Source organism: Carettochelys insculpta, chromosome 5, assembly GCF_033958435.1.
Source record: "Carettochelys insculpta isolate YL-2023 chromosome 5, ASM3395843v1, whole genome shotgun sequence".
Lineage (NCBI taxonomy): Eukaryota > Metazoa > Chordata > Testudines > Carettochelyidae > Carettochelys > Carettochelys insculpta.
In genome coordinates, this window is record NC_134141.1 from 74,213,579 (window position 1) to 74,241,463 (window position 27,885).

The following is a 27,885-nucleotide window of genomic DNA, read 5'->3' on the forward strand; positions in this document are numbered from 1 at the left end:
TTGCCAGGGTTCCCCCAGCCCAGACAGATCCCCAGGGCTGGAGCCAGTGGCAGGGCTCCGCACCCTAGCTGGCTTTGAGCCCCAGGGCTGCTGGTGTTCCCCCACCACCCAGCCAAGAATCCTGGCTGGGGCTGCTGAGGTGCCAATACAGTGTACCAGCACAAAAAAGCACTTTTGTATTTAATGGCACAGTGGATGCTGGTTGAAAGATTAGAGAGTGAATAGAGGGCTCCTCGTCCACCCACACCCACCCCTCACCACTGACCACAAGGGCTGATAGAATGCACAGGAGGTAGCGGGCTTTACAATCTGCAGAGATGGTCTAACACTAAGGCCTAACCATCACAGAAGCTCCCAGAAGAAATCAGGGGAGTCAGACAGGATTTTTCCCTTATGTCCAATTATCCCCCTATCCCCTTCCATCATGCTGGGTGAAATCGTGCTTTTAACAATACAGGGAGCTGCATTCCTTGTATGGTTTTATCATTAATAGAGGAAACTCAGTTTTCTAAACATAGTCCCTGGAATGAAAGTTGAGGAGGAAATTATATGTTTTGTTATTTTGAAATGTATTTATTTGTCATTTAAATCTACACTTATTCTGTTAAAGCTGAAGGATTGTAAACTGTTCTTAGTATTATCATTTGAGGGTTTTCCAGCATTTAATTTCCTGTTGTATGTAGGGTATGTTTTTTAAATGATCATCCTTTCTGGTTTTCCTTTAGTGTAGTAGCTGTCATTCCTATGTGGTTGTCTTTGTTGCTATGTTTTTTATATGCATCAAAGATTGATTAGCTAACACTTGTGCTATTAGGTCAGCTGTTTCTGTGGTGATTTACATAATTTCATCTGATTGGTGGATATTTACAAACAAGACATTATCTTCTTGGTTAGCTCCTGATATAAACTTAGGTCAACACTTTGCCATTTGGCTCTAATAAATCATTCCCCATGTAGATGTATGATTAAGCAAAATATCATTTAGGGGAGAAAAACCATAAAAACACATTGCTTGAATCTGGTTATTTTTAGAGAGTTTGCTCCTGTAAACGTGACTCCCAAGAGTAACCCCAATGTTGTCAAAGGAGCTACTCTATAACTCAGTATCATTCATGTTAGCAAGGTTTGTGGGGCTGAGTGTATATCTGTAGATATGCATCTGTCTATAAACAAATATATAGATCACTGAAGTCAATGTTAGGTGTGATGTGAATTGCATCGTTGTAAAATATTGATATAGTGTCTTTTAAATATGAGGAAATAAACCAGAGAAATAATGCCACTTACGGTTGTTACCATACTTGACAGGGAGGCACTAAAAATTTGGGTATAGATCACTGGTCTGTGATTCTGGGTTTCTGGTTTCTAATTCTGTCATTCTCTTGTTGGGTGAATTTTGGCAAGTCATGGCACTTTTCTGTGCCCTAGGTTCCCTTTCTGTAAAATTAGGGAAATAATTCTGACTTCACTTGCTCTGATATCTGCTGACAAAAAGCACTAGGTAAGAGGAGCTTGATTACACTAAACAAAAACCTGTCAACATATCTCATAGGAATTGATATTATCAGGGAGTTATCCCTAGTGGAATTTACTCTGGAGTTTGAATATTTGTTGCTCATAAGGTCTTAACAAAAGAGCTTGAAACAACACTGGATTTAGAGGGCTCCCATTCATTTTGAAAATTGAGAGTCTGACAAACTCAAAATGTCTTTAATTTTTAGAAAATATTCAAATATTTCCTTTCTTTTACAAATCCAGGGATTGGCACTTTTAAAACACTGGGTACTTCATGTGTGCTGTGGTGTGTAATTTGATTGGTATTTTGTCAAATAGGAAAAACCCTTATTTCATGATGAGATAAATAGCATCCATCTAAAAAACATGTATGAAGACTTACTTGTATTAGAAAGAGCTATCATGAGCTATCCTGTAAATAAAATCATTTTGCATATTATCTACACAGCATTTCATTTAAGTGTTAAGAGCTCTGTGAAGCTCAAAAGCTTGTCTCTTCCACCAGCAGAAGTTGTTCAAATGAAAGATATTACCAATTCTGCCTTGTCTCTTAAGTAAACATTAACTTTTAAAAAGTCGATAGCTGTGTATTTCTGATTGTCCGTACACACTGGTACATGTTGTCAGGAGTTTTTAAAGTTCATAATTGTGTATCCTGGATCCCTGTTACATTGGAGTCCTTTTTTCCCCCACAGAAAGGGCTTTGATGTTATGTGGCTGTTCACTGTAACTCAAACTGCTGTTTGCACAATGGAATTCACACACACCCTGAACAATGGCTGAGAAAATAGTCTTTATATAAGGGCTGGAGGGGGACAGAATCCATGCTTCCAGCCCACAGTTTATAGAACTATAGTGTGAGTACACATCAAGTGTCTTCTCCTTTAGCTGCATCCCAAGGTCCCCTCATGCCTCCTTATATTGAACCCATTGGAAGCCTGACTCAGCCACAGCTGGCAGATACAGAAGCCCCATTGCATGGCTTTTTCACTTGTGTTGAGTTTCCGCAGGGGAATGGCAGCTTGGAGAGCTTTGAACAGAATTCTACTCTGGCAGAATTCAGGAGTTTCACTCTTCTTCACTCTAAGGAGTTTCCCTGGCCTAGTCCTTTGCTTTGGCTGGGCTAAACATAGCTATACTTTAGCCAAAGGTAACCCTTTCTGTCCCTGTGGTTGCCAGAGCCTAGTTTGGACCCTGATATAAATTAGAACACACTCAGGGCTAATCTAACTTGTGCCAACTGACAGTAGCTCACTCAGCTGCCACTGCCCATATTCCATTCACGTGACCAACGTGCCAAGATGGGCACTGGGGTGGTGGGGGTCCTGTCCTGGAGCCATCTATTTAAACTCTGTACCCCTCAGGGAATCCACCAGCTGTCCAATTACCCAAAGGGCTGGAACGGTACAAAGCGATTGGAAATTAGGCTGCTGATTTTGTCTTTTATATCTACATTCACTATCAGTGAGTTTTAGTGTATGTCTGTAACAGACTAGATCTGTTGTTGTATGTTCGTGCATATATGCTTATATGGCAGACTTCTTTAAATTCGTGGATTCTAAGGAACATAAGGGCTTTGACTGGAACTCATATCCCAAAGCTAAAAATCTAGACTGGTTTGTCGTTCATTTGTTTCAACTGTTCTCTTCTTTCTTCTAATCATCATGTGTCTTAAAGTGCTATTTTCAGCCCATATTTTAACGTTTACTCTCTCTCTTTTACTGCATTTATTATTGTAGTTATTCATTTCTGTGCAGATCAGTAGGGCTCTATATAGTCCCATACTATCCTATGAATGTTAATGACAGCTCCTTAGACTGAGAGCAGTACGTGCTTCTTGCTGTGTAAGCCACTTAACTTGTTCCGAAGCCATTACATTATTTAAAAAGAGAAAATGACTTCATATACTGCGACCTAGTGATGTTGACTCAGAAGTGAATGGCCTTGTGACTTTCACTTCTTTGGCCAGGTAGGAATAAGAGAGGCAAAGATGTGGATTATCACTCTTGTGGGATGCAACTTACCCCTTAATCCGCCTGTAATAACAAACAGTGTAAAATAAGGGCAGTAGTGCCTCCTGTTTCTGTGCTGCTTCACGAACTTGCATTGGTTGATGCAGGTTTATTCTGGGCAATAGGAATGCAGTCAGGTGGGTGCAGAAGAAGGTGTATCCTAACAAAAAATACAAAATATTATGTCTGGCTTTATGGTGATAATATCTTAGAAACTAGAGACATCTTGACCATTCGTTACCACTGCTGCACGTGATACTGTAACTTCCCTTGGAAGGTTCGTCCACTATCTAAAGGGGCTCTCTGGGAATATTTGGCCTAATATTCATACTAAATTTTAATATATTTAGTTTTGTCCATCTTGGACCTGCTGAAAAATTTTCTTCCTTCCTTTTAGGTGATGATTATATTCGTGATTTAGTTCTTGAAATATTCCCCCAGAATCAACGCTTCTACCTTGTTAGTCATTCTTGTTGCTTGTTTCTTAACTCCTTTCAAACTGTTGACCTTTCTCTGGTATTGAGGTGTCTAGAACTGCATCCAGTGTTAGGGTGACCATCCATCCCATATTGGGCAGGACGGTCCCGTATTTGGGATGCCAAAAAGGTGTCCCGACTTCTTTTTAAAAAGGGACTCATTGTCCTGTATTTGCCCCCCTACCCCAGGCTCAGGGAAGCAGGGGGAGCATAGGCTGGGCAGCTGCTGCTTCCCCAGGGCTCCCAGGGAGGCTGGCAGCTGTGGCTTCCCCAGGGCACCAGGGGATTGCTGGCACCTGCCTCTTTCCCGGGGCTCTGGGGGTGCACCGGTGGCTGCCGCCTTTTTTCCACCTCCCCGGCGCTTGGAGGAGCCGCCCTTCCTGCCCCACCCACCCATGTCTCCCTATTCTGTATATGAGACACGGAGATATGTTCATCCTATCCAGTGGGCATGCAGTGATTCTTATGGTCAACAGTTTTCAAACCACTTGAGCCAATGGACCCATTGCCCAGGTTTTTTAAAGCTTTTATTCTCCCTGTAAAATATTTGTACTGCAGGGATTTGAATTGAGAGACTTTTTTTCTCTACTTCATTCTTGCTGCTGATGTGGCAGTAGTGTTTGCTCCTTCATAAATTTTGGGAACTGGAGCTAAACTAGCAGAACAAAATATTTGCAGAATACTGAACAATGTCCAAGAAATACTTTCCAGCTTTTGATGGATGTTCATGGGATCCTTACCCCAGGAATTTAAAAAAACAAAATGTACCCTTCTTTGACAGTGACAGAGAGATAGCCGTGTTAGTCTGTGTTCTGTCAAAACAGTAAAACAGTCTTTAAAGTGACTAACAAAATACTATCCTTCTTTTGAAACAAGCTGATACTTTCCAATGGAAAACTTAAATTTATTTTAACATATATATTTTGGTTAGAGGGACAATTTAAGCAGCACAGCCACAAAAATGGATGAACTCCATCAGAGGCAGGGAAGTACTCTCACAACAAGTGTGAACAGCACATCGGGGTTTTATTTTATACCCATTTCCACCTGCTTATAAATCACTGAAAAATTTCTTTTTCTGGATGACATTTTCCATGTTTCCTCTTAGTCCAGAAATGATTGTTTTAAGGATTGACTGAAATCCATTCAATTCCTGGAGTTATAGAAAGGTGAATAAAGAATTATTTTCCCTGTTAGTAAATTTTAAGAGTTTTTTTTTTCTTGTACATGACATCAAACTGGGTGCGCTTTACAACTGGAGATATTCCAGCTGACTATCTTCACTGCAAAGTAAGCTCTTTTGGTAACAAGATTTAAAGCCCTGAGTTTTGTAAATCTTGAGGTCATACTGGGCCTCTAGATCATCTAATCTTAGCTCTTCTTTATCACAGTCCATTAGATGTGAATACCCATATACTGAATCCAGTGACTTTAGTTAGACCACAGCATTTCAATTCTCAGAAGACTAAATTGTTGTGAGCAGCACAGAGGAAGGGAATAGGAAGGAATGAGCTGCTTCTACGCCCAAGTCTTCTGCAATTATTATGCAAGTTACACCTAGTTGATCTTAGTAGGTGACGCATACCGCATGTTACAGAAGGCAAACATAAAAAGTTCCAGCCAATCTGACCTGATGGGGAAATTCTTTTCCTACCTCAAATCTGGTGTTCCATCTCCAGCTGTGGGGATTCAGCAGAAGGTGGCAGGAAAAAAAATACATCTGGCCAATTGAGCAGGGTTGTGTGGAAGGGGAGGGGAGGGACTATTCCTTTCTGACTCCTACATTGATAAGTACACTAATAACTTAATAAACCTTGGAGCCACAAAAGTCAATGGTGTGATAAAGAAGCAACTAATATCCACTTCCATAATGTTGATCGAAATAAGATATCAGAGCAGAATACCAATACTGGGATAAAGATCATTCCCATTAAAGTGAATGGCAAAATTCTTATTGAATAAGTTTAAGCTCATAGGGAACCATGATATTAACTCTTCCACTAAGAAGCAAGTCCTGAGGTATGATGTAAAGTACCCTTCATTCACTTTGAAGTCAATGGGATTTGAAGATGAGCAGCAGATCACATACCTTAGGGTAGTATAGTAGTTAATCTCTGTGGAGAAACTTCTCAACCTGTAACATTTTCTGTGCAGAAGTATTTCAGTGCAAAGAGATTGATATTGAAATCCCTCTGCGCTGGTGTAGCATGGAAAACCTTTGTCCTATATATCTTGTAAACTCCACAGGATGGAACCACTGTTCTGCATAATTTGTAAGGACCACAGAAGGAGATTTTTGTCCTGCACAGTTGGCAAACGCTGAAGGAGGACACCTTTGTCCTGCACAGCTGGTAATCGCTGCAAGAGCAAATTATGGGGAATCCAAGCTCTGTTAATGAAGCCAGCAGTGCTTGTACCTTCTGAAAGCTCAGAAATTTCAACTGAAGGAGTTTGTAAACTCCTCTAGCCAAAGAACTGTGTTGTTTTGGGATTTTTTCCCCCTGGGAGGGAAGATAGAAAAGGTAGATTAAACTATAGTCATAAACTTATGTACAAGCGACCCCTGAGATGATCAATAAATCAATTACTCACTCATTTTTGTATGCACATTTTTGTAAACACGGTAGCAAAGCTCATTTTGTAGTATTCTGTCTGTGTTTGTAGTTTACCTAGCTTCCTTTTTATTTTCCTTGTCCTTACTAGTGTTTCCTTTGCCTCCAGTTTAATGTATTAGCTAGATAATTAAATTAATATGCAGTTTGTTCATTCTTCCAGATAATTAATAATCATGTTTAAAAGAAATTAACTTGTTCCCAATCCTTTGACACTTCTCTAGACACCTCTCATAATCCACTGCTTTGATATTTATCCTTATTCATTGTTCATCGTGCTTTATCCAGTTTTCAAGCTAAGTGACATTGCTCATTTCTGAGACAGTTGGAATTAGTTTAACAAGTACATTTTCATAAGACAATGAACAGAGTGCTTTACTTCAGTCTAGATATAGTGGGTCTGATTCACTGGTATGTTACTCCAGGTTTAAGCCAATGTAGCTCCAGCGTAATACTGTCTAGAACAGAGTGAAGTGTATAACTCTATACCTACTGCAATCTAGAAATAATGCCTATATCTATGTATCACTATCACTATCAGTCACTAGTTAGCTAGTGATAAGTATGCAACAATCTAAAAATAGAGATAATGTTAACTAACCACAGATCACTAGAATGCTTGAAAGGCGTAAGCGATTGTTTGTATGGTCACCAGGTTGCTTGCCAGCTACGAATGGCACACTGAGGCTATGTCTACACTTGCCTTGAACGTCGAAGGGGGCATCGTAATCAGGCTGATGGGAGATTACTAATGAAGTGCTGTGATGAATATGCATTAGGCTAATTCTCCCCAGCAGCAACTTCAAAGTGTCAGTGCCTACGCTACTTTGAAGTGCCTTTACTCATCATTTGATAACAGGAACATTGGGATTAAATAGATATAGATATATAGGATGAAATTGTACTCAACTCTTTCAGAGATTCCAGTGCCACATGAGAGAATTTAGCGGACCAGGGGAGGTCAGTATTGTCTAGCAGCATTACCAACACTTGCAGTGCTTACTGGTCTCTTAGAAGACATTTAGGGCTATGTCTACACTACAGTGATTTGTCCACATCAAGAGAAAGGCACCGTAATGGATAGCCATCATCCATTAATTTTTGTGTTGCAGTCCAGAAAAGAACAGGTTGAACCCCTCTAGTTCGACACTCTCTCATCCAGCAACATCGATTATCTGGTGTGATTTTAAGTAACCAGGTGAGACCAAGTTTGCTGTACTCTCTTAAAGTTTGTTTCCAGCCACCAGTCCTGGCTCTCAGTGTTCAGTGCTATTATTTAGCTGTAATTTACCCCAAGTTATGTCTACACTAGAGAGTTTTGTCAACAAAACCCAAATTTTGTTCAAACTCACAGAGCTTCCACAGTAAAAATGCATTCTGTTGAGGTAGTGTCTACAGAACTTGGCACTTTTGTTGACAGCCGTCTGCCTCTTTCCCATGAGGCAGAACACCTTTCTTGACAGAATCTATTGACAAAAAAAGGCATGTGGACACTCCTGGGGTGGGGGAGGGCTCTGTTGGCAGACAGGGAGTCAGTCCTGTCTGCTGTGCTTCCAGTTGGCTGTTCTGTTGAGAGAGCAGCCAGGCAGTCCAGTAGTTCTCTGTCAACAGAGTGGATCGATGGCCATCCACTTTCATATGTGGCCGCGATCCGTCTACAGAAGTTTTGTCAAAAGATGTCTTCCGGCAGTAACTTCTGTCAACAGATTGCTGTAGTGTAAACATAGCCCTAAATGTCTTCTAAGAGACTAGTAAGCAGTGGAACTGTTGGTAATACTGCTGGACAATATTGACCTCACATGGTCTGGCAAATTCTCTCATTCGGCACTGGCATCGCTAAGGAAGTTGGGTAAAATTTCATCCCATAAATCTATATCTATTAATCCTAATGTTCCTATTACCGAACAGTACTTATGGATTTTTTTTTATTTTAATATTGTTCTGTTAGTTTATTGAGATTGGAAGTTGAATTTATCAGATAGCAAGTTTTCTTCATTCTTTTAGTTAAAGAAAATTAGCACCACATTTGCTTTTCGTCCAGTCCTCTGATACCTTATTCTGCATGAATGTTCAGAAATAATTGCCGGTAGTTCAGCAAGTTCATTAGTTGATTCCCGTAAGGCTCTGAGATCCATGTCATCCAGATCTGATGAGTCGTATATTCAGTTTTCCCAAGTATTCCCTTTCCAGTTTTTTAAACCAACAGCTATATTGACAAGGTCTTTATTACTTCTAATTGTCAATACCTCTTTATTGTTCCTGATGTGCGGTTTTTAAAGCAGTTCACTAGCATAGTCATATTAGTATCATTGTTTATTTAATCTCATTTAATAACAGCTTTACTTTGTCCTTAGTATTTCTTTTCATGCTGATATATGGTACTTCTTAAATATATAAATATGGCTCTTCCTGTTAACCTTTATCCTTTAGGCTAACATTAAATCGTTCTGGTCTTTAACTGCGCTTATCTTTTCACTCAAATCCTTAGCTGACTGTCCATATTTTTATTAGCACTCTTGTCTGTTACCCCTTTTCCATTACAGATTCTTTTTTTTACCCTTGAGCAGTCCCTCATGAAATCACATTGACAGTTTGTTTTCTTGATTTTTTTTTCAGTACAATTGTTTTAATGGTGTTCTGTGTTCATGGATTTGCATATGTCTTCCCATTATAGCCTGCTCCTTAGATTTTACAGGTCCCCAAGCAATTTATTTAATAAAACCTTTATGCCACTGTGTTCCATCAACCCATTGCTTGGTACTGTATGTCAATTCAAATACCTTTTAATCACTTGGTATAAATATTTCCTATTATGTTGCCAACAATTCTTTCTATAGCTTAGAAGTACATTCACTGTGACTTCTTGTGTGGTTAATCTACATTGATATAGTAGCTAAGAATACGATTAAGATCTAAAAAACTGAATTTTTATTTCTGAGTCTACCCTGACTTTCAAAAGGGATTAAAAACCTCATGTCTCTAGATTTAAACCAGTCTCTAACTGTTAGGAATTAGGATGAGATCTTTAGGGGGCAAATTATCCCACATCTGCCTCCTAAGGGGTTCTTGCATCTTCTTTGAAGGCATCTGGTGACAGAATGCTGGACTAGATGGACCATGGGTCTGTTCCAGCATTACAATTCCTGTTTTCCTAAGACCTTGGATAAGTCAGTTGTATCTGTGCCTTTGTAAAGTACTTCAAAAACAACAAGAAGTCCTGTGGCACCTTATGGACTAACATATTCTGGAGCATAAGCTTTTGTGGGCAAAGACCCGCTTCCTCAGATGCATGGGTAAAATACTTAACATCTTCACAAAAAAGATGCTATGTAATTGCAAAAACTGTTATAAAGTAGTTGGGTGTATTATTCTCAGTTCTCTTGACCATGAAGTAACAGATATTTCTTTGGTGGTAAGTGTTTAGCTGTATTTTGTTACCCAGCACTCCTTCATTTCTGAAGCTCTACGGATGTCTAATTTCACCTTTATTTTACATTACCTGTATCTTTATTCCAAATATTTTACTGCTACACATTTATATTATATAATGTACCATGTTAAATTTTATAGGATACATTTTGCTCTTCCTTCAATGGGAGCTGAAGGTGCATCTCGGAGGGCAAATTTTGACCTTTAAAGGGCCATTAAGGGCAACGTAGAGTGTTGAGAGGGTAACAAGGCTGAGTTTTTGTTTGTTGTCTTTCCTGTATTACTCAATCCAAGAGTCGTCATAATCCTGAAAACTAAACAACCATAGTAGTGATTTTATCACCAGGGAAATTGTTCATCTGTCAGTAAGATTGTTGCTAGGAAAGAGAAAACAGAGGGAATTAAAATTGCTTTAGGCCCTTGAGTCATCAGGCCCTTTAGTCTAGATTCAAAGCCTGAATTGTTTTTGGAGAGAGGTTGGGTAAGCGAGTTGCTGTAGGAAAGCTTACATTGATCAGCATCTCAGTAACATTGCCATTTAATATCTGAGGAAATGAGACAAATACAGGGAAAAGGAAGGAAGGAGTGGAAAACAATTAGAACAATGTTCCTTGGACATTGGTTTTTGTTGTTCTTTGTTCCTGTAAATTTTGGCTTTTCACAAGGAAGAAAAATTAATAAAATATATAACTGTGATATCCTCTGCATTTAGTTTAATCCAAATCTAAGCCATCAGAAGTGACTGTGGGTATGTGCAGAGATATGGAGGAGGGAAGCCTGGTGAGGCCAAAGTAGTTTGTGTGTGCCTTTGGGGGTGTGGTAGTTGGGCTGTGTGTGTAGAAGCCAAAGATAAAGGTGTGGAGACTCTCTCTCCATAGAGGCTCAATGTGTGTTAGTATGTGCAAGAGCAAGGACTCTTAAATGGAGATCATTGCCTGTACAAGAGTGGTTAATGAATGTCTGGTGGGGCAGTGTCTGTGAGTGGTGGCTATCCTTGTGTAAGATATATCCATATTTGTGTATGGCAGTAGCTCTACAGAAGTTGACATCTTATGTAAGGGGTTTTGATGACAGTGAACTATCTCCTTACAAAGGCTCTTGGATCAATTAAGCAGGGCTCCTCCTCAGAGCTGCACACCAGGAGTGCTTTCCACTACGCTGTGCACACACCCCAGCCCTTGGTGGGAGAAGCGCATGGTGGTGGCGGCGGCTCCAGGGAGTCACTGGCATTGAGTTAGAGTGGTGGTGGGGTTGCTGGGGGTGCCTGGCTCTCAGAGAGGGGAGGGGGATTGGGTTAGGGTGAGGGTCTGGAAATGCCCAGCTCTAGGGGAGGGGTAAGGAAGGAGATTGGGTTAGAGTGGGGCGGGGGCTGGGGATGCCTGGCTCTGGGGGATGGGGAGGACATTGAGCCATGTATTATATACTGTATGTATCTATCTAGATAGAGCGAGAGATAATATAGAAAAAATAAATATATAACAACATGGCTCTCAGCACTCTATTCACAGCTAGTTTAGCTTTCAGTCCCTAGCGGGTTGGTCACCCCTGAGCTATAGTCTGTGGTGGGGTGGGGGGACATTGCAGGTCATTATATAAAAGCAGAATGTTGCTGCATAGAAGTCTGCGTGATGTTGGGATGGCTGTGTGTAGTTGCAAGGGTAGTCAATTTTTTTTTTGTCAAGGTCCAAATAGCTTGGTCAAGGTGCAGTCAAGGTCTGGACTCCAAGGAAACAGATTTTCCACACTGAAATAATAATGCTAAAGATAAGCAATTTAAAAGATTTCGCTGTCTGTTCAAAAGGGTCTGGCTGGGTAAATTTGGCCTGTAATCTGTCTGACTTCTGCAGGTGTAGGGTGTGATGGGTTGTCTGTATGGAGCATGTCTGGATTGTTTCTGGGTGAAAGGCCCCTGGGAAGGAATACCTGCATTTGCTGCTGAGTTTTTGTTTGTTTGTTTTTTGCTTAAAAGGTTTCTGTGAAGAAATTTCTGGGAGGTGTGGTGGATTGTTTGTGTAAAGGAGGTGTGCGTTCTGGAGCGGGGGGATACATGTGTGTGATGTAGATTGCGTCTTTTAAAAGGTGTTACCGGAGGACTAGTGTGCCTTAGCTAATTACCTCTTTTATGAAAGGTGTCTGTGAGGTAGGGAGATATCTGTGTGCCATATGGACCGTCTCTACAGAGGTTTTCTGCGGGTGGAAGCATGTAGTGAATATTTTTGAATAGTGCATGTGCACTGGGGGTATTATGTTGTGATGAGGCAAAGGGTGTCTTTGAAGAGGGTATCTGTGTGGGGAGCCATGGTGTCTGTGAGTGGAAGATATATGTGGTGGCGGATTGTCATTGTGTAAACAATGTCTGTAGGGGATAGCTGTGTGGGGTGTCTTTGTTAGCAGCACCTTCCCCTGTCTGTGTGTGTTGCTGCAATGACTCAGTGTAAGTTGTCAGTAGCAGCTCTTTTAGGGGCCACTCCCATCCCAAAGTCACCCAGCCTCCCCTCACTATAGAGCGCTGCTCTGGGCAGGCCTCGGCCATCATGTCCTTTATTATTGTCACTCCCAGATTGTGATACTGTCACAAAACTGTTGCTAGGCAACAAATGTGGTTGCCAGGTCTCAGCGAATAGCTGAAGGGGAAAGCGAAGTGTTGCACCATTGTAGAGTAACCATAGCAATGACCTACTATTACAGACTAAAGAATTATCATTAACAATGTTAAAGTATCAAACGGAGGCCCAGAATCCAGGCAGCATCTCTGCAGAACTTGGTGATCTAGCAAGAGATCCCAACTCTGTCAGAGCACTTGGTGCCGGATCTGTACCAGAGGGCGCGGTTTTACTTATTATTTGTTTGTCTTTGTAAACCAAACGTGCCCTGTAGTTCAGGGCCCAGGAAAAACAGGCACAGCCTACAGCTCACACACGTGCATGTTTACGCTGGGGGAAGGAGCCACAGACACGGTTCGCTGTTCTGCCTGAGCACGGTGTGCGGGCTTATGGGTGACAGGAGGGGCTAAAGTAGTCATTGTTTGTTTGTAAATCCCTCTGTTGTGACTGCCTCTGTTGAAACCGGTGCCAGAGGGGAGCCGGGATTCCTTACACACGCAGTCACTGCGAGCCTCAGAACTCAGGCCCGACCCGCGCCTGGCATGAAATTGACCTGGGGGCTGCAACAGACCCGTCAGCAGTGGGGTTCCGGTTTTTAACCTTGCAAGGGGCCTCGAGTCCGGGCGGAGTTGGGATGCAGTGAACTGAGGGCCGTTCGCCCCATTTTGGTGTGGAGGGCCTGAGGCTTGATGGGACTGCGGGAGGGTCCCCTGGGAAGAGAAGTCGCGGCAGGAGGGGGCTCAGGGGCGGAGGAGGCTCTGTGCCCAAGCGGGAGGCTGGGATCGGTGGCTCCCCCGCTAGGGGGGCGGAGACAGTGGCTCCCTCGCTGGTGGAGGTCACTGGGCAAAACGCGCGCGCCGGCCCCCGCGCTGGGTGGAAGGAGAGGACTTTGCATGGGCTCGAGCGAGTCCTTCCTGGGACTTCCCTTGCCAGGGCACGGGGGGGTGGGGGGGCAAAGCAACCCGCGCGGTGGCTCGCTCTGCTCTCTCCATACCACCGAGCCCATGTGGGTGGCGAAGCCCCTGCTCCCCCCGTGACGTGAGGTTCCCCCCGGAGGCCATGCGCTCAGCGGGGGGGGGGGGATTGTGAGAGCCCCACGAGCCCCTCTCCTAAGACAGGGGCCTGGCGCCTTAGAGCGGGTCCCGCACAGCGGAGGTCGTGTCCTGCTGAAGGACGTTGAACTTGCACCAACCAAACCGTCTCCACCCCAGCATCAACTCGTGATCTTTGTCTTTTGCAGGGACCGAGCGGCACGAGCTCACTTCCTGGAAGAGTTTCCCGTCGGTTTTCAAATTTTTCACGGAGGCAGCGGAGGCAAAGCACAGTTCGGTGAAACCAGCCCCAACGCGGCGCTCCAACAGGATCAAATATGAAGAGCTCTGAGGGAGAGAGCGAGAGAGAGACAGCTCTTTGCTGCTTGTTTTCTGCAAGCGGGCTCCAGCCCCTCATTAGATTGTTTTCTTCCTAGAGCACAGGGTCGTGATGTGTACATCTAAATAGCGTTTTGCATTATTTCTAGATGAGTGCAACTGTCAAAGCAATATGGGTTCGCTGGTTGTGCTTCCTGTGGGCTGTAGCTTGGATTTCGTGCTGCCCATCAGTGCGCAGATTAAGGCTGACAGCAGTACTGCACAGTGCAGCCTGGTGCAGCTCTAATTGCCCTGACATAGCCCCGCACCGAGCTGATGCCAGAGTTTAACAGCTTCTTCGTGGTCCTATCGCCTACAGGGTTTTTGCTGCTTCCTCCCAGGGTTCACTTTTCTTGCTTGCTCTCCCTGGCAGGAGCAAACTTTGGGTTTTGTGCATTTTTACCAATTGCTTTTAAATAATGTATCTAGGTAGCTTTCTCTCCCCTCCCTCCTGCTCCCTACCTCCTTCCGCTTTCAAAAGGCTCACAACGATTTCTAGCAACAGAATATTTCGTTTGTGCTTCTTAGGAGGGTTTTTAAAGCCATAATGACTAAATTTAAATAGAAAAAAAACAGCACAAAGACGACGGGGTAGTGTTTGGATGTATAAATATAAATGGTTCTCTGTAGCTCTAACAATATCTTTCTTTTGAGACCAGAGGAGATATTGTGCATAAAAGAGCGCCTATGAAATAATAAATTAATGACTAGATATTTCTGTGGAGAGACCATCTCGGAATTTAAAATCAGTTTTCCAATAAATCTGTACATTACTGAAGGAAAGGACTAAATTTAATCCAAAATGAACCGACGCTAGGTCTGCTGAAATCTTTTTGCCGCGTGATTTTAGGGTTCCCATTTTTGCAGAGAGTTTGTATCTCTGCCTCATTTTAAATCGAGAGCTGTAATACACGTTTTAGGGCAAATTGTAACATAAATACCTGTATTTAAATTTTACTTTTAGAACTTGGTTGAGATACGTTTATTTTTTATTCTACTAAAAAGTCTATTTTGAGACAAAAATATAAATTACTCTTTTTAAAGACGGACATAATTTTGAATAGTAAAAAATGAGCATTTACAGTCAATTGCCTGTTCTTCTTTGGGACCAAATGGGACCAACTCTTCACACTTTCCATGTTCTGCCAGTAAAGGGTCCAAGAAGTTTAGTCTAAAATGGTAGGGAAGCCTGTTTGCATACGATTTTCTCCTCCTTAGGCATTCTAGGTGGAGCTCCATTTGCTCCTGAAAGTTCTGCCTTAAAATGCCAACTGCTTTGTACTTTACCAGTTCAGCAGCCCTCTGGCCCACACTGTGAATTATGATCTCCTAAATAAATACAAGTCCACGCGTTGTTGATTTTGCTGATTTTATTTGAAGACGCTTAAATTTTCATATTCGGAATTTGTAATGACCGTAACCCTCCATCCCTCTGTAATTATTCCGGTTTTGATTCAACCCGGGGCTTAAATCCCATTTTTTCTTTCAAAGTCTTTGCAAAAATAATGTTCCCGCCTTATCCACCTGGTAATATACACAGTCAGTTTAACAAAATGAAAGCCCCCAGCAAGTCATTGGAATTGGAGAGCTCGGAGGGGTGGGGGGGGCGGAAATGTTTTTAGTAATAGTAGCTGATGGCAGCAACTTTTAACTGCTAATGTCTGATAAGCCACAATATGTGCCTGATCCCGCGTCTGCCGTGCAGGTACCCTAATTAGTTCTTAGCGGTTTTGATTAAGCTAAATTAAAGTGATCTTTTCTTCAGCGGCCGTGTCTGCCTCGGCTTTGATGGTATTAGAGCAGAGGCAAAGAAGACAAGAAGCAAACCGGTGTTTCAGCCAGCTGCTGTGTGACTTCAGCCCCCGTGTGCTCTTAACCACAACCCCCCCCCCCCCATTTAATATAATGGTTCCCAGTTCGCAGCGGAATGGAAGAAGGCCGCATGCGAGGGGCTATTGTTAATACGGTGTTTTACAGTCTTTCGTGTGTGTTTCGATGGGTTCTGGCGGGAGGACTCCTACCCGTAACCGAATCACGGCCCTTCGGTATAAGGGGAGCTTCTCCTGGCTCTGTCCCTTTTATTTGCTGACTTGGTTCGGCTTCCTGTTGTGCTCACTGCTGGCTGTGGCTACCCCAGAGGTTGCGGTTATTTAGCTAACCTGGGGCGGGTTTTTTTAATTGGCACCTTACGTCTTTCAGCATCTTCCTCTCCTGCCCAGGGTAGAGCACTGTGAAATTCCCCGGTACAACCCGCAGCCTTGTCTGCATGAGCGCTGCCTTTTAAAAAAACACCCACCTCCCCATTGCCAAGTGCCCCTTCCGGGGGGGTTCCCGGGCTTGGACGTGGGCAAGCGAGGCGGGAGGGAATCGACACGGTGCGGGACTTCCCAGGGGGAGCCAAAGCAGGATCGGCCCGTGCAACTCAGCAGCTTCCAGCGGGATCCTATATCCCCGCCTAACCTGTTGATTGTGGGTTTGCTGTATAGACGTAAAGACGCGGTTCATCTCCTCCGCAAGTACCTGCGTGCAGTCGGTGCTGGCCACCTGCCTGGGGCTGGCCTGTCACCCATTCACCCCCTTTGCACCCCTCCCCTTCCACTCTGCTCAGCGTCTCCTGTGAATCCGGGTTTAAGGCGTCGATTGGCCTTTCGCGTGTGTACTTCTGTGCTCCCATTCAAAGGCCAAGTGGGGTGGGGTGGGGGGAAAAAGGCTGTCAAACCGCCCGGGCAACTGTCAGGCTCTTGCCGCGGGGACTGCAAAAGGGAGTTTTCCAGGGTGCCAAATATCACCCCAGTAATCATCTTTTTATTTTAATGCCAATCAAGTGCAAAAAAAAACCCCTAGTGTAATGAACGCCCTTTGAAAGGTGTCTCTGTCCTGCCCCGAGGGACTCGCCTGCTCACTGCTCCTGTAAGGAATTCCAGGGCGGGCTTCTGAATTGTATATTTCTGTTTCCACTTCCCAATAATAATTAAAAAAAATCTTTTCTCTTCTCATGTGCAGTTGTTTTGTGATAAGCGGGTCCGCACAAGCCCCCCCACGCACAAGCCCTTGCGGATGTTAATAAAAAGACCGATCGGTGCAGTAACAGATCAATATTTTAACGCGTGCTGGCGGTGGGCTGCCTGTGTCCAAGTGGTAATAACCTAACATCAACGTACTTAGGCTGCGTTGGCTTCCTATTGCCTACGCTTACGGGCGAGATGATTAAGTACGGGCCCACCAGCCTTTCCTAGATGTTCTGGGACTGAGACGAGAGATCGGTCGTCGCGAGTCTTCTGCGGGGGCTGAGAAATGTAATTTACAAATCACACAGGAAAGAGAGCCCCGCCCCCCTTCCGGGGAGTGGGCGAAGAAGACCTCATTCACCTCCTGCTTTGTTTGAGTCTAGCCTCACCCCAAAGCCACTGGGGATTAAGGGCCGCGTCATGAGAGGCAAAGTGGTGTATTAGCATTGTACCTAAAGGACGCAGAGCCTGGAGCCAGCGCAGATCTTTGGAGAAGGGAATTACCGCCTGCTCCCCTTGTGATAAGGAAAAGCCCATGCTCGGGTACGGGCTATTTCCGCCTGTTTGTTAGGAAACAAACACATGTAGCCCGGGTTTGCTTCCAGTTAATGAGGCGTGGCTATTGCTGCGGCGTCGGGGGTTTAGCAATACCTTGCCACACCCTGGGCTTTGCAGTACCTTAAGCCAGCTGCACAAAAAAAAGTTTCTGATCTTTGAAACAGGGGAGGCGGGACCTGTTTTACCACCGAAATGTGTGTCAGCTCCAGGCTCCAGGAGGGTCTCACTCCCCGTTTGAATGTGGATTTCTTCCTTCCTTGTACCAGAGTGACCGGGAGCCTCTCGAATTGTTCCTCTCCCTTTTAACTAGTAGTCCGTTAAGCTCAATGCGATAAAATAACCTGAAACTCCGTTTGAGCCTGGGAGAGTTTTAAGCAACACTTAACAAAGCCTCAGCCCCCTACTCTCTAAAAAGCATCAGCTTTGTTCGCCTGGGTTAGGCTGGACGCCCCCGCCTTAGCGTGCCCTAAATGTGCAGAATGTCCTCTCGGAGCATAAGCTGTTGAAAGGGGAAAATAACACAAAGTCGATTAACAGTGGGGCTAGAATAGCTGGACTCATCAAAGCATTCCAGCGTTTCTCTCCCGAGCGGTGTGGTGTAAAAGGTAACAATGATAGTCTTAAAGCACACTTGGGCGGGGGGGGGGGGGCTGAATGTTGATTTAATTGATTCATTTGGATCGATGTTTTTAAAGTTTCACACCACTGATCTTTCATGTAGTGATGTCTTTAGCAGTCAGCGGTCTGACATGAGCCTGCTCAGATTTCATCACTGGGAAGCTCCCTGGCAGCTGAAATTATGCAACAAACTGTGGAATGGTAACTTTGGGACTGGGGGCCCCAAATGGTTAAAAAAAAGATGGACGAGGAGGCTTGGATTTGAAGGGGGCTTGTTAGTTGTCACAGATAAGCGCACATTGTAACTGAATCACAAGGATGAACCCTGCCCCTTCCTCTCTCACACCATAAACCGCCCCCTCCCCGCAATTGTGAAAGGTTTAGCCTCACTGGATGGGGAAGTACGCCCTTAAACAGTGTGCCGAAAGTACTTTTTTTCTGTTAAAATAGAGTTGACGCTCTTTATTAACCAATTGGGGGTTAGAAAGACTTCCCATTTGGTTAGCCCTTCAACCACAGACCGTCTGGGAATAACCCTTCAGCTGGCTTTGTAATTTTCACCACCTTGGTTATGGTACTAAGTTGGATTTGACCTTTTTTTTCAGTCTTCACCAAAGGCAAGTGAGGTTGGGTTTTTTCGTTTTCTCCGTTTTTGTTTTTAATGGGAGAGGAGCGCACAGCTGTCCCGTGGTTCGCTCGCGCGCTCTCTCTCTCTCACACACACCGCTAATTGTTTGCCCTCCTAGGAATTTTGCTCAAAAGTACAAATGAAAACTGTCACAGCTAAGAAAACATTGCACCGTACTCGCCATTAAAGTCAGTCCGAATAAAAATAACCTTCCAAGAACGTCAGTCTCGCTTGCTCTGTGTGTGTGTCTCTCACGTGCATACTGGTGACACATTCGATACCGTGTGAAAAATGAACTGCTGGGGAAACTTGGTAGGAGATGTCATTTGTCACTGTACCATCATCATAAGACCAGAGATTTTTCACTTTTCTGTCCCATTTTTGGCTTGCTTGTGTTTGTGGCTATTTCACCAGATCAGTGACAGCTCTTTATTTGCATAATTATATGCTCTGGTCTGAAGAGAAAACTAACCCCCAAATTTCATGGGTCACCACACTGCGACAATCAATGTTTTATCACGTATGCTAAGCAAACCTAAGACGCTATATGAAGTTTGTTGGGGAGTTTTTACTCCTCAGAAAATTAAAGATTTGCTGCCCCTTGAATAGATGCAAAACTCTTTCCAAGCTCTTTGGAACCGTTTGAAGGCAAAAACTTGCGCTTAACAGAAAGATCAGGAGTTCAGACCCGTTAGCATTACTTCAAAGTACACTTAGACAAGCAGCTTTACTGCACTTTAGACTTGCCTGTCTTTAATACTGTAACTCAAATTCACAGCACCAACAAAACCAAAAAAACTTGATAAGGGAGTCCTGCAGCCCAACGCGTAGTCAAGAGAGGGTTTGGTGCTATATTTGCAGCAAACTTTTATTCCGTAAGCGGAGCGGCTTCCGGCTCTCTTTCTCTCTGTATTACACACAATTCTACAAAAATATGAACAACATTGATTTTCTGTGCAACAGGATTTGTTCTGGTCCATCAACTGCACAATCATAGCATGCTCCAGTTATGACACACTATGAATTTTGAAGCTGAGAAAAGTCTATTCGTGTGAGGAGTAGTTGGTGATCCCCACAGCCCTACAGGAAAAGAAAAACGGCCTCCCCGCCCCCAATTAAAAAAACCCACTTAAACCTGTAGGTTTTATTTTCTCAAATGTGTATTTTCAAACGTCTGGGCCATCACTCAGCGCACTAGGTAACCCGCAAGTGCTAGCGCTCTGTAGCGTTTTCTTGAAGCACTATTAGTGCTAATTTTGTTTATAAAGTCATGGCCATTTTGACTATATGCTGTGGTCCCGTGGGAAGCTGGTTTAGGTTTCATAGCGCCTGTTTGAGTTCGCTGGTCCCGTTTGCTACGAACCGCTCTTTAAAAGGAACAGTTCATGTCAGGTAACCAATAGGAGGCATTTACTGACCATTTGCCAGGTGCAAACCATCCAGTCATTGTCATGTAAAAGAAATAGCTTGGAAAGCTGTACAGTTATGAAGCTGAAGTTAGGTGCCGAAGAATGCCACCTGCTTTCAAACGCACGGAAATGCTTAGCTCAAGGTCTGCCAAACTTTGCACTCTGACACCTTGCCTAGTTAAGTCCCTAGCAGACAGACGGTTTTAGTAGCAATGATCGAAATGCCTGTTTTTAATAGCCACATTAGACTCCGATACTTCACACCTCCCCACTCCACCGCCTGTATTGGAAAGAGCATCAACTTCTCTTTTGGCCACCGCCAAGACGTGTAGCAGGTATGTCTATGACCCCTGTCTTGGTGAAAATCCTTCAAGGGGGTTCTGCAACACAAATAAAATGAAACGCGTATGAGCACAGCCAAGCAGCAAATGACAAAGAAGACGACAAGTGAACGCACGGATTACTCAGTAGATGGCTGCTTTACGCAGCTGCAGCTTGGAGCCCTTTTTCAAAACTTTCTAGAGCAATTGATCAAATCGATTGCCCGCCTGCAAAGGTTTGCAATTAAACTAACCAGTGACCTCCTTTTTTCTTTTTTTTCGTTGCAGCTGAGCTGTATGAGACTCTCGTGGTCAGGTATATTTAACCATTCCCAAGGGCCAAGCGCCCAAAATGCTTTATGCCTACTGAGCCAAAAGTCGGTTATTTGCCATTGAATGCTACACAGACTGGGGTGCCCCTTCGGAGGCAAGGCCTGTTTTTCTTGCTGGCTTCATGTTCACTCCCTCTTTACTCAAGCCACACCTATCTCGCCACTGTCTGGCAAACGACTAGCTCTGCACGTTTGCCTTCAAAGTATTTCTGTAAAGCTGGTATTTCTGACACAACAATTAGCTTAATTACACCCCCCCGCCGCCCCCGGCAACTGTCTCACACCGTGTCTTGCTAAGTTGGTTACTGCAAGACAAAACTCCTGCTTTTCGTCCTTAGTCAAGTATGGGATATGAGCCACCCCTGGAAGGGCCAGGGCTCAAAATAAAGCACCACAGTTATGCCAAGGTATTGCCTAGATGCCCTTTTGAGGCCACACCCCATTAAAACTACAGGGCTCTTGCAAATATTGGGCTACTTGTCTGCAAAGAACGGCAAGGCAAATGCTGCCAGTGGTTGATCACGGGGCCAATTGTTTCTGGCGTTTGGCCCCTGTCTCACTATTGCAGGGCGGACTCGCGTTCCCAGTGGCCGGCTGGTTTCTTAGCTAAAGCCTGATCTGGGGGTTAGCTCGCACTTGGGTTTTTCGCTAAATACACGCGCTGTTGTTTGAAGGTGAAAAGTCTCTCCCCACCCCCGCGTGCTCCCTGCCAAGCAGCATTGATGTCATGTCTACTTACTGCAGGGGGAAAGCAGAGGGTTTCCGGTATTTTGGTGCTGTTGGCTCTTGCAATGCGTGCCATGGCCCTTTGCTCTATGAATCAAAGTTACAACTAACGTCTGTCAGACGCAGGGCACCAGCCAAGCCCCCAGATCCCCCGCTTTGTAGCAGTTGTAACGTTGTGGGGAGGGTTTCGTGTGGTTCGCAGCCATGCGGGCTGACAGTAGGGCCAGGTGGCCCTGGGCTCCGCGTGTAACAAACCAACGCGAGAGGCCGTTTGGATGCAAAACGTTGCGCGCAAATGGCCGTGCCGATGGTTTAGTGTTTGGCCCGGTCGTCTGTGGGAGGCGGCCCGCTGGGTCCTACCGGGAGCGGAGGCGCAGCGAGTTAGCGCCTAACTACACTGGGGTGGGAAATGCCTCCGCGTTTGCTCAGACGCCTCCTCAGGGTGTGTGCGCCTCCCCGAGCTGTCCCGCAAGGCTTCCTGTGGCGCGGGCCTGCAGCCAGGGCCGGGGCAGAGCAGCACTTCTTAAGGCTGGGGCGTCACCTGGCAATATAGGGCAAAAAAAGCCTCTGGCCTGGCTGAGCAACGAGCTCCGGGTCTCCCCTGCAGGCCGCCTCCGCCCCGGGGTGCGAGGGCCGGGCAGCCCGCCGCGGAGCCGCACGGGAGCCGGGGCAGCGCCGCGCCTTAGCACCACGGACAGCGCCTAGTTCTGAGCTCACTTTCGGGCGCTCCTTCCCCTGGCGCCGCCGAAGCCCGTTTCCCCGGCGGGGCTGGCGCCCCGAGACCCCCCTCGTTCGTGCCAGGCGAGCTGCTGAGCGGCGGCTCGTCCCCCCTGCCGCTTGGGAGCGCCCCGGCCCGGCCCCGGGTTATGCTTCAGCTGGGGGGGTCAGGGCTGGAAGGGGCGCGCGGCGCTTCGCGCTGGCGCCGGCTCCGACCTCCCCAGTTCGCTTCTCCGTTGCACCTGGGCACTTCTGTCGGGCTTGGCTTCTGCCCACGCCCCTCCCAAGGGCTCCCAGGTCGCTCCCTAAGGCCCCTTCTGAGCTCGCTCTTCCCCCTCGCTCAAGAAACAGCCAGCGGCAAAGCTTCCCCCGGCTGCAGCCCTCCTCGGCGTGCAGAGCGCTCCGCGCACCTGGCCTCTTGCAAGGGGCTTCGGTCCTGGCCAGAGCCGCGTGATGAGCTCTGGTGCTTGTTAATTACAGCCTCTGGGGGCTCCCGAGCCAGAGCCCGACCTAGCTAAAGAGCCTGACAGCGACTTACTTGACGGCACGCGAGACAGTGACAGGGAGGCGCAGGGTTTAGCCGCGCGTCTTCTTCGGCGAGAGAGGTTCTGCCTGCTCGGGTCGGTGTGACTTTGAGGCAGCGGTCCCGCCCCGCCGGGCTCCTCCGGCTGGTTCGCCCTTTCACTGGCACTTTAGCGCAAGGGCTCGAGCTTTCTGGCTGGTGACTCGAGCCCGTTGCGCGCTGCTTCTCACTCCAGCTCTGGGGAGGGTCTGAGCCCTGCGCTCGCCCGGCTCAGCGTCCTAAGGCGCAACTGCGCGACCCACTGGGACAGGGACCAGCCAGGCGCGAGCTGCAGCCCGAGTCGTTGCGTTTACGGGGCCAACTCATGTTACAGCCGTTGAAAGCTCAAGCTGCCAGAGTGCGGGGGGACTAGCTGGTGTAGGGTGTGAAGGGAGCGGCGGGGAGCGTTGCGCTCTCTCGCCTGCGCTGAACTGGAATCCGGGGCCATCTCGCAGCCGCTGGGCGTTCGGCGGCGCTTTTCTGGGAGCCCGGTTTGTTGCAATGCCCCTTGAAGAGCCTAGCTCCTCGCTCGTGGGGAAGGGATTGGCGCGGTCCCTCATGGGCTTCCGCTTCGTTCTCCCGCTTTGCATTGAGGGGGAGTGAGCTCATCGGCTAACGGGGCCACCGCTGGTGTGGGTTGCGGGCTCCCCTCCTTTTGGGGCACCGCCGCCTTCGAAAGAACGGCGAAGCTCTAACGCGCCTCTTTAAAAACGCCGGTCGCGCCCTGGAGAACTCGTTAGGTTTGCGACAAACACCAGTGGGGAGAAGTTAGGTGGCAGGGACGCAACCTGTTGATCACTTACAACTAGAAGAGCTGTCGGGGGGGGGGCAGTTGGCACATTAGCCCCCTGAAAAAGCCGGGGTGTTGCTAAACAGACTGGCTCAGCCAGGCAGCCTTTTAGTCAGAGCCTTTCGAAAAGCTAAATCGCACTTGGCTGGCCTCAACTCAGAGGGGTCCGTTACTTTCTGGAGGTGAAGGAATCTAATTATTTAAGCCCCACCTAAATTATTTAATGGGCGAAAATAAAACCTCAGCTAAGCGGTATCTTCCCTCGCCAGTGTCGCCAGACAAAGGCTGCCCGCGGGTTGGTTGGAGTTTTTAAACTTTCGCAGGGCAGATTTCGAGATTTGCCTGAAGGTTATTTTTCCCGGAACTACTTTGACATGCCCGCTCACAACACAGGAACACTCACGGGGCGTGTTACGTATTTTCCCCAGGAACAGCTGGGTAAGCTAGAAAGTTGTGTGCGTTTAACACAGCCGATCAGGAGCCCTTTTCATTTTTTCTCCCTACATGACCTTGGGAATTCATCTTTAAATTAAATTTTATTCAGAAGAAAATAGGGTCATTGCGCACAATTGTACTGGCTAGAAAAAAACTATTTTGAAAAGCTGTCTGAGATATAAGTGAATAGCTATATGTCTGTCACGCTGAACATTTGCAACACAAATAGCATGTTTCTCTCTCTCTCTCTCTGTCTCTTTTCTTTTTCAGCTGAGTTTTAGCTCTTAAATTCTCTTTCTTATCCCTGGTACAGAGTTATGAAATCCCTCTTTCGCCCCCCCTTCCTGCGACTCTTCAAAGTCGTTTTAAAATGACTTTTCTTGTCTTTTGCCTATTTGTCAAAGTCAAATGTACACTGAATATTTAATGAAAGAAGAGCCTGTCTGTGTGTCCGCTGGATGACCAACGCGCAGATTCTAAACACACACACACACTCACTCACTTTATTTAGGTCTTGAAATCAATAATCTTCCATTCATTCCCACAGCGTCCGCTCTGTGTTTTAGGGAGACATTAAGTTCTCAGGTAGCGTTCCTGATTAAAACTCCCCGGTTGGCATTTTATTCGTAGAGTACAATGCAGTTTCTCTCGGTACGCATTATGTTTCCACGAGCTACACTATATTTGTACCTACGGGGCAGATTCTGTTCTTGTTGCCGAGTTCAGAACTTTTTCACGTTTATAAGAGTGTCTAGCTCCGAAATACACCCCAGTGTACTTTCCTTGAGACAGAGATCTAAAGTCTGCCCTGCCAAACCATCCGGGATGGAGCGAAGCTTTAACTTTAAATGGTTAGAATAGCTGGTAAACCGTGGGGAGAACCCTAACAGGAAATCAGTATCCTCAGCAGGGATCACCCATAATTTTATTCTTTCTTGCTCTAATAAGAGGATTGGAAAGTATTGTCCTTCCTATGTTATACTGCGGAGAAAACTCTTCCATGGCTGTTTAATGGCTAAGCCTTCAAAAGCGGAGGGCGAGAAATCCTCGCGTCGGAGGCAGGTACCTTATAAAAAAGTACAGGCAAAAGTAACTTTCTTCCCGAGCAGCAGTGTTTCTGAGCCATCACTGGACAGGGGAAGGGGAAAAAATATTTTCCCACTTAGGAGCCTTAAGCGCTAGATGTTATCTCCTCCCTAAATATTTGTTCACCGAAATGAATCCCTCCCCGCGTTCAATTTCTATGAGCCCTCAAAGCCCCCAGAAGTACAGCCGCCGTGGAGTTAAGCCAGGAATCTTCTCAGCTACGTGCAGTTTTCCAGGAAGACAGAGGGGGATTTGCTCACTTCTGAAGAATTAGAAGTATAACCAAAGCCAAACTCGTCAGCGTTTGCGTTCTGATGACCAGCTTTCAACCTGGGAAAACTGGAGCCATTTGCTTAACTTAATCCGTAACATATGTCTGCAACAGTAGCAGATTTTTTTTGGGGGGGTGTGTGGCTTGTAGCTGATCAAGTTGTAAATTTTCCACCTTAGGTTTTCAGCGCCTCCTAGTTACAGCCTAACACCTAGAGGAAAGGCTTTGCAATGGGCGCACGGCAGAGAAACCAAATGACAATACCAACAATAATTTACAAAGCTGTTTTCCAGCAAACTCATCCGTCTTTATTTTTTGGAGCCCAGAAGATGCCCTGTGTCTGAGCAAACGAGGCAGCCCGACCAGTACACCAAACCCTCCCCCTTACACCTAGTCGTAATAATGCTCTATAAATGCATGGCTGATGTTTCTCTGATTACGAATAGGTTTTTTTCCCCTTCCAGGGGCCACTCTCTTGAAGAGCTCGTAGAAATGATGATAAATGCTCTGCAGCTGCCATCTTGATTTTAACAAACGCAACCTCCAGCCTGTTTGAATTAAATATAATTTTCTCTCTTTATTAGTCTTCTCTGTTGAAAGTAACGTTCACATTTTTCCCCCCTACGGAGAAGGGGCTTTACTTCTTCCCCGCAAATACTTCATGTTTTAAAAATCACCAGGTAGCATTATTTGTTTCCTCCAGCAAGAAGCTGAACAAATTTAGACCGTGGACCATCATTCCTATACATTTAACGTTGTTTATCTTCACTTTCGGTATTGACACCTGTCTTAAGCACAGCCTGCTCAAAGGCAGCTCACCCACCCCCTCCAAAAGAGCAAAGGCTTCGAGTGGATTTTATGGCATATTCACTTTAACTGAACCATAATTGTTCTGCTCAATCAATGACAGCGACACGAGAACTACCTTCGGAGCGCACGTTTATGTTCACGTTGAAACTGGCCCTCATGGATTCATTTCTAGCGCCGGGCAAGACCTGCCAACTCAACAGGGCAGACTGCGGGTTTTTGTTCATTATTCAGATACAATTGAGGTCCATTTTGGTAAGCGCCACGAAGGTGTTTCATCAGGAGCTTTAAAACCTGAGCGGGCATCCGTGAGCCCCCTTCCAATTTCCAGCTCTGGTGCAATGAGTTTAAGCCGGTGCCGATTTTTGCAGCTCCGGCATTGCACTTCTCGGGGTGCATGTGTCACTGCTGGCGTGACTCGTCGGTCCTGGCGGCGCGTTGCTCAAGTGGAGCTGGGAAACCCGGGACGGCGCTCGGAAGCGGCTTTAAGGCTGAACTGGAAGGGTCCTGAGACGCAGAGCGCCATCTAGCCAACAAACGGAGAATCAAAGCGCACAAGAGGCAAGGGGCGTAGAGAGGCAGAAATTAACCATCCCTTCTCGCCAGCTGTGCCCGGACCCAGCCCTCTTCCCGAGCTAGGACAGCACCAGCGGGCAAGACAGCCGCAGAGTCAAACGCTCAGAGAGGCGCTGGGTCTCCTTCGTGTCTCTTAAGGGGCAGCTCCGCTCTGGGTCCTTCCCGGGTTCTTCTAGGTATTAGAATCATCTGTTTCTCCAGCTTTCCTAAGGAATTGCTCTTTGACCTCTCCCCACGCACAGGTATTTCTAGCCCAAGGTGGAGAAGCACCGTGCGCCTGGCTGGCGGGTATTAGCCCGACATTATCTCCAGCTAGCAGCTCTCAGAGAAAATACTGAAATCAGCAGCTTGCTGCCCCCCGTGAGAAACCAGCCCGGCTCTCTAACACCTCCCCAGACCGCGTCCTGCTGCACTGACCTTTGGGGAGTTAAGGCCAAAAATGCCAGGGTTTAAATTCCGCCTGATATAGCACCAGTGGTGGGGGGGGGCACTTCGATTTAAAAGGCTTTGGGTGAAAACTTCCCACCGACGCGAAAAAGAAGCCTGCGCCTGTTAAACCCCTAAGCGCTCCTCTTGCTAACGTGACCTTTTCGTTCGCAAACTTTTAAGATCTCCGGAGCGCGGCGGGGCGGGGCGGGGGTGGGGGATGCTTGTGGGGCGGGTGTTACATTACAGCTGCAAAATCAAGCACAGACACCGCAGAGGTGTAAAACTTGCAGCCGGTCTGCAAGGCGATTGCAAAGCTGGTGGTAAAGCAGCGTCCTGATCCCTCCCCAGCTGACTCAGCTTCTGCGTATTTAAAAGAGAAGAACTAACGCAAATGCCTCCCGGGGCGTTAGAAGGTCTTTATGGCCAGGGCCTTTTAACATTTGTCTCCAGCGCTTCCGAAGGGTCAGTCCCAGACCTGTGGCCTCCGCAGCGCCACGCCGCTCCCTCTGCCTCCATACCGCAAACCTGCTCTGGGGCTTTCCAATCACTCATTCACG

At 46.2% G+C, this 27,885-nt stretch overlaps 1 protein-coding gene across 3 annotated transcripts in view; it reads left to right on the forward strand.

The window, feature by feature from the left end:
- Window positions 1–16,978, forward strand: part of ARB2A (ARB2 cotranscriptional regulator A) — a 385,998-nt gene extending 369,020 nt beyond the window's left edge. For 2 of the 3 annotated variants that reach the window (XM_074995326.1, XM_074995327.1), the window contains exon 11: window positions 13,888–16,977. In XM_074995326.1, the coding sequence (XP_074851427.1) occupies window positions 13,888–14,030 (143 nt within the window). In that variant the 3' untranslated portion in view covers window positions 14,031–16,977. Of the gene's footprint in view, window positions 1–13,887 lie in introns of all 3 variants that reach the window. The other variant, XM_074995328.1, reaches the window with a different exon arrangement.
- The last annotated feature ends 10,907 nt before the right edge of the window (window positions 16,979–27,885 follow it).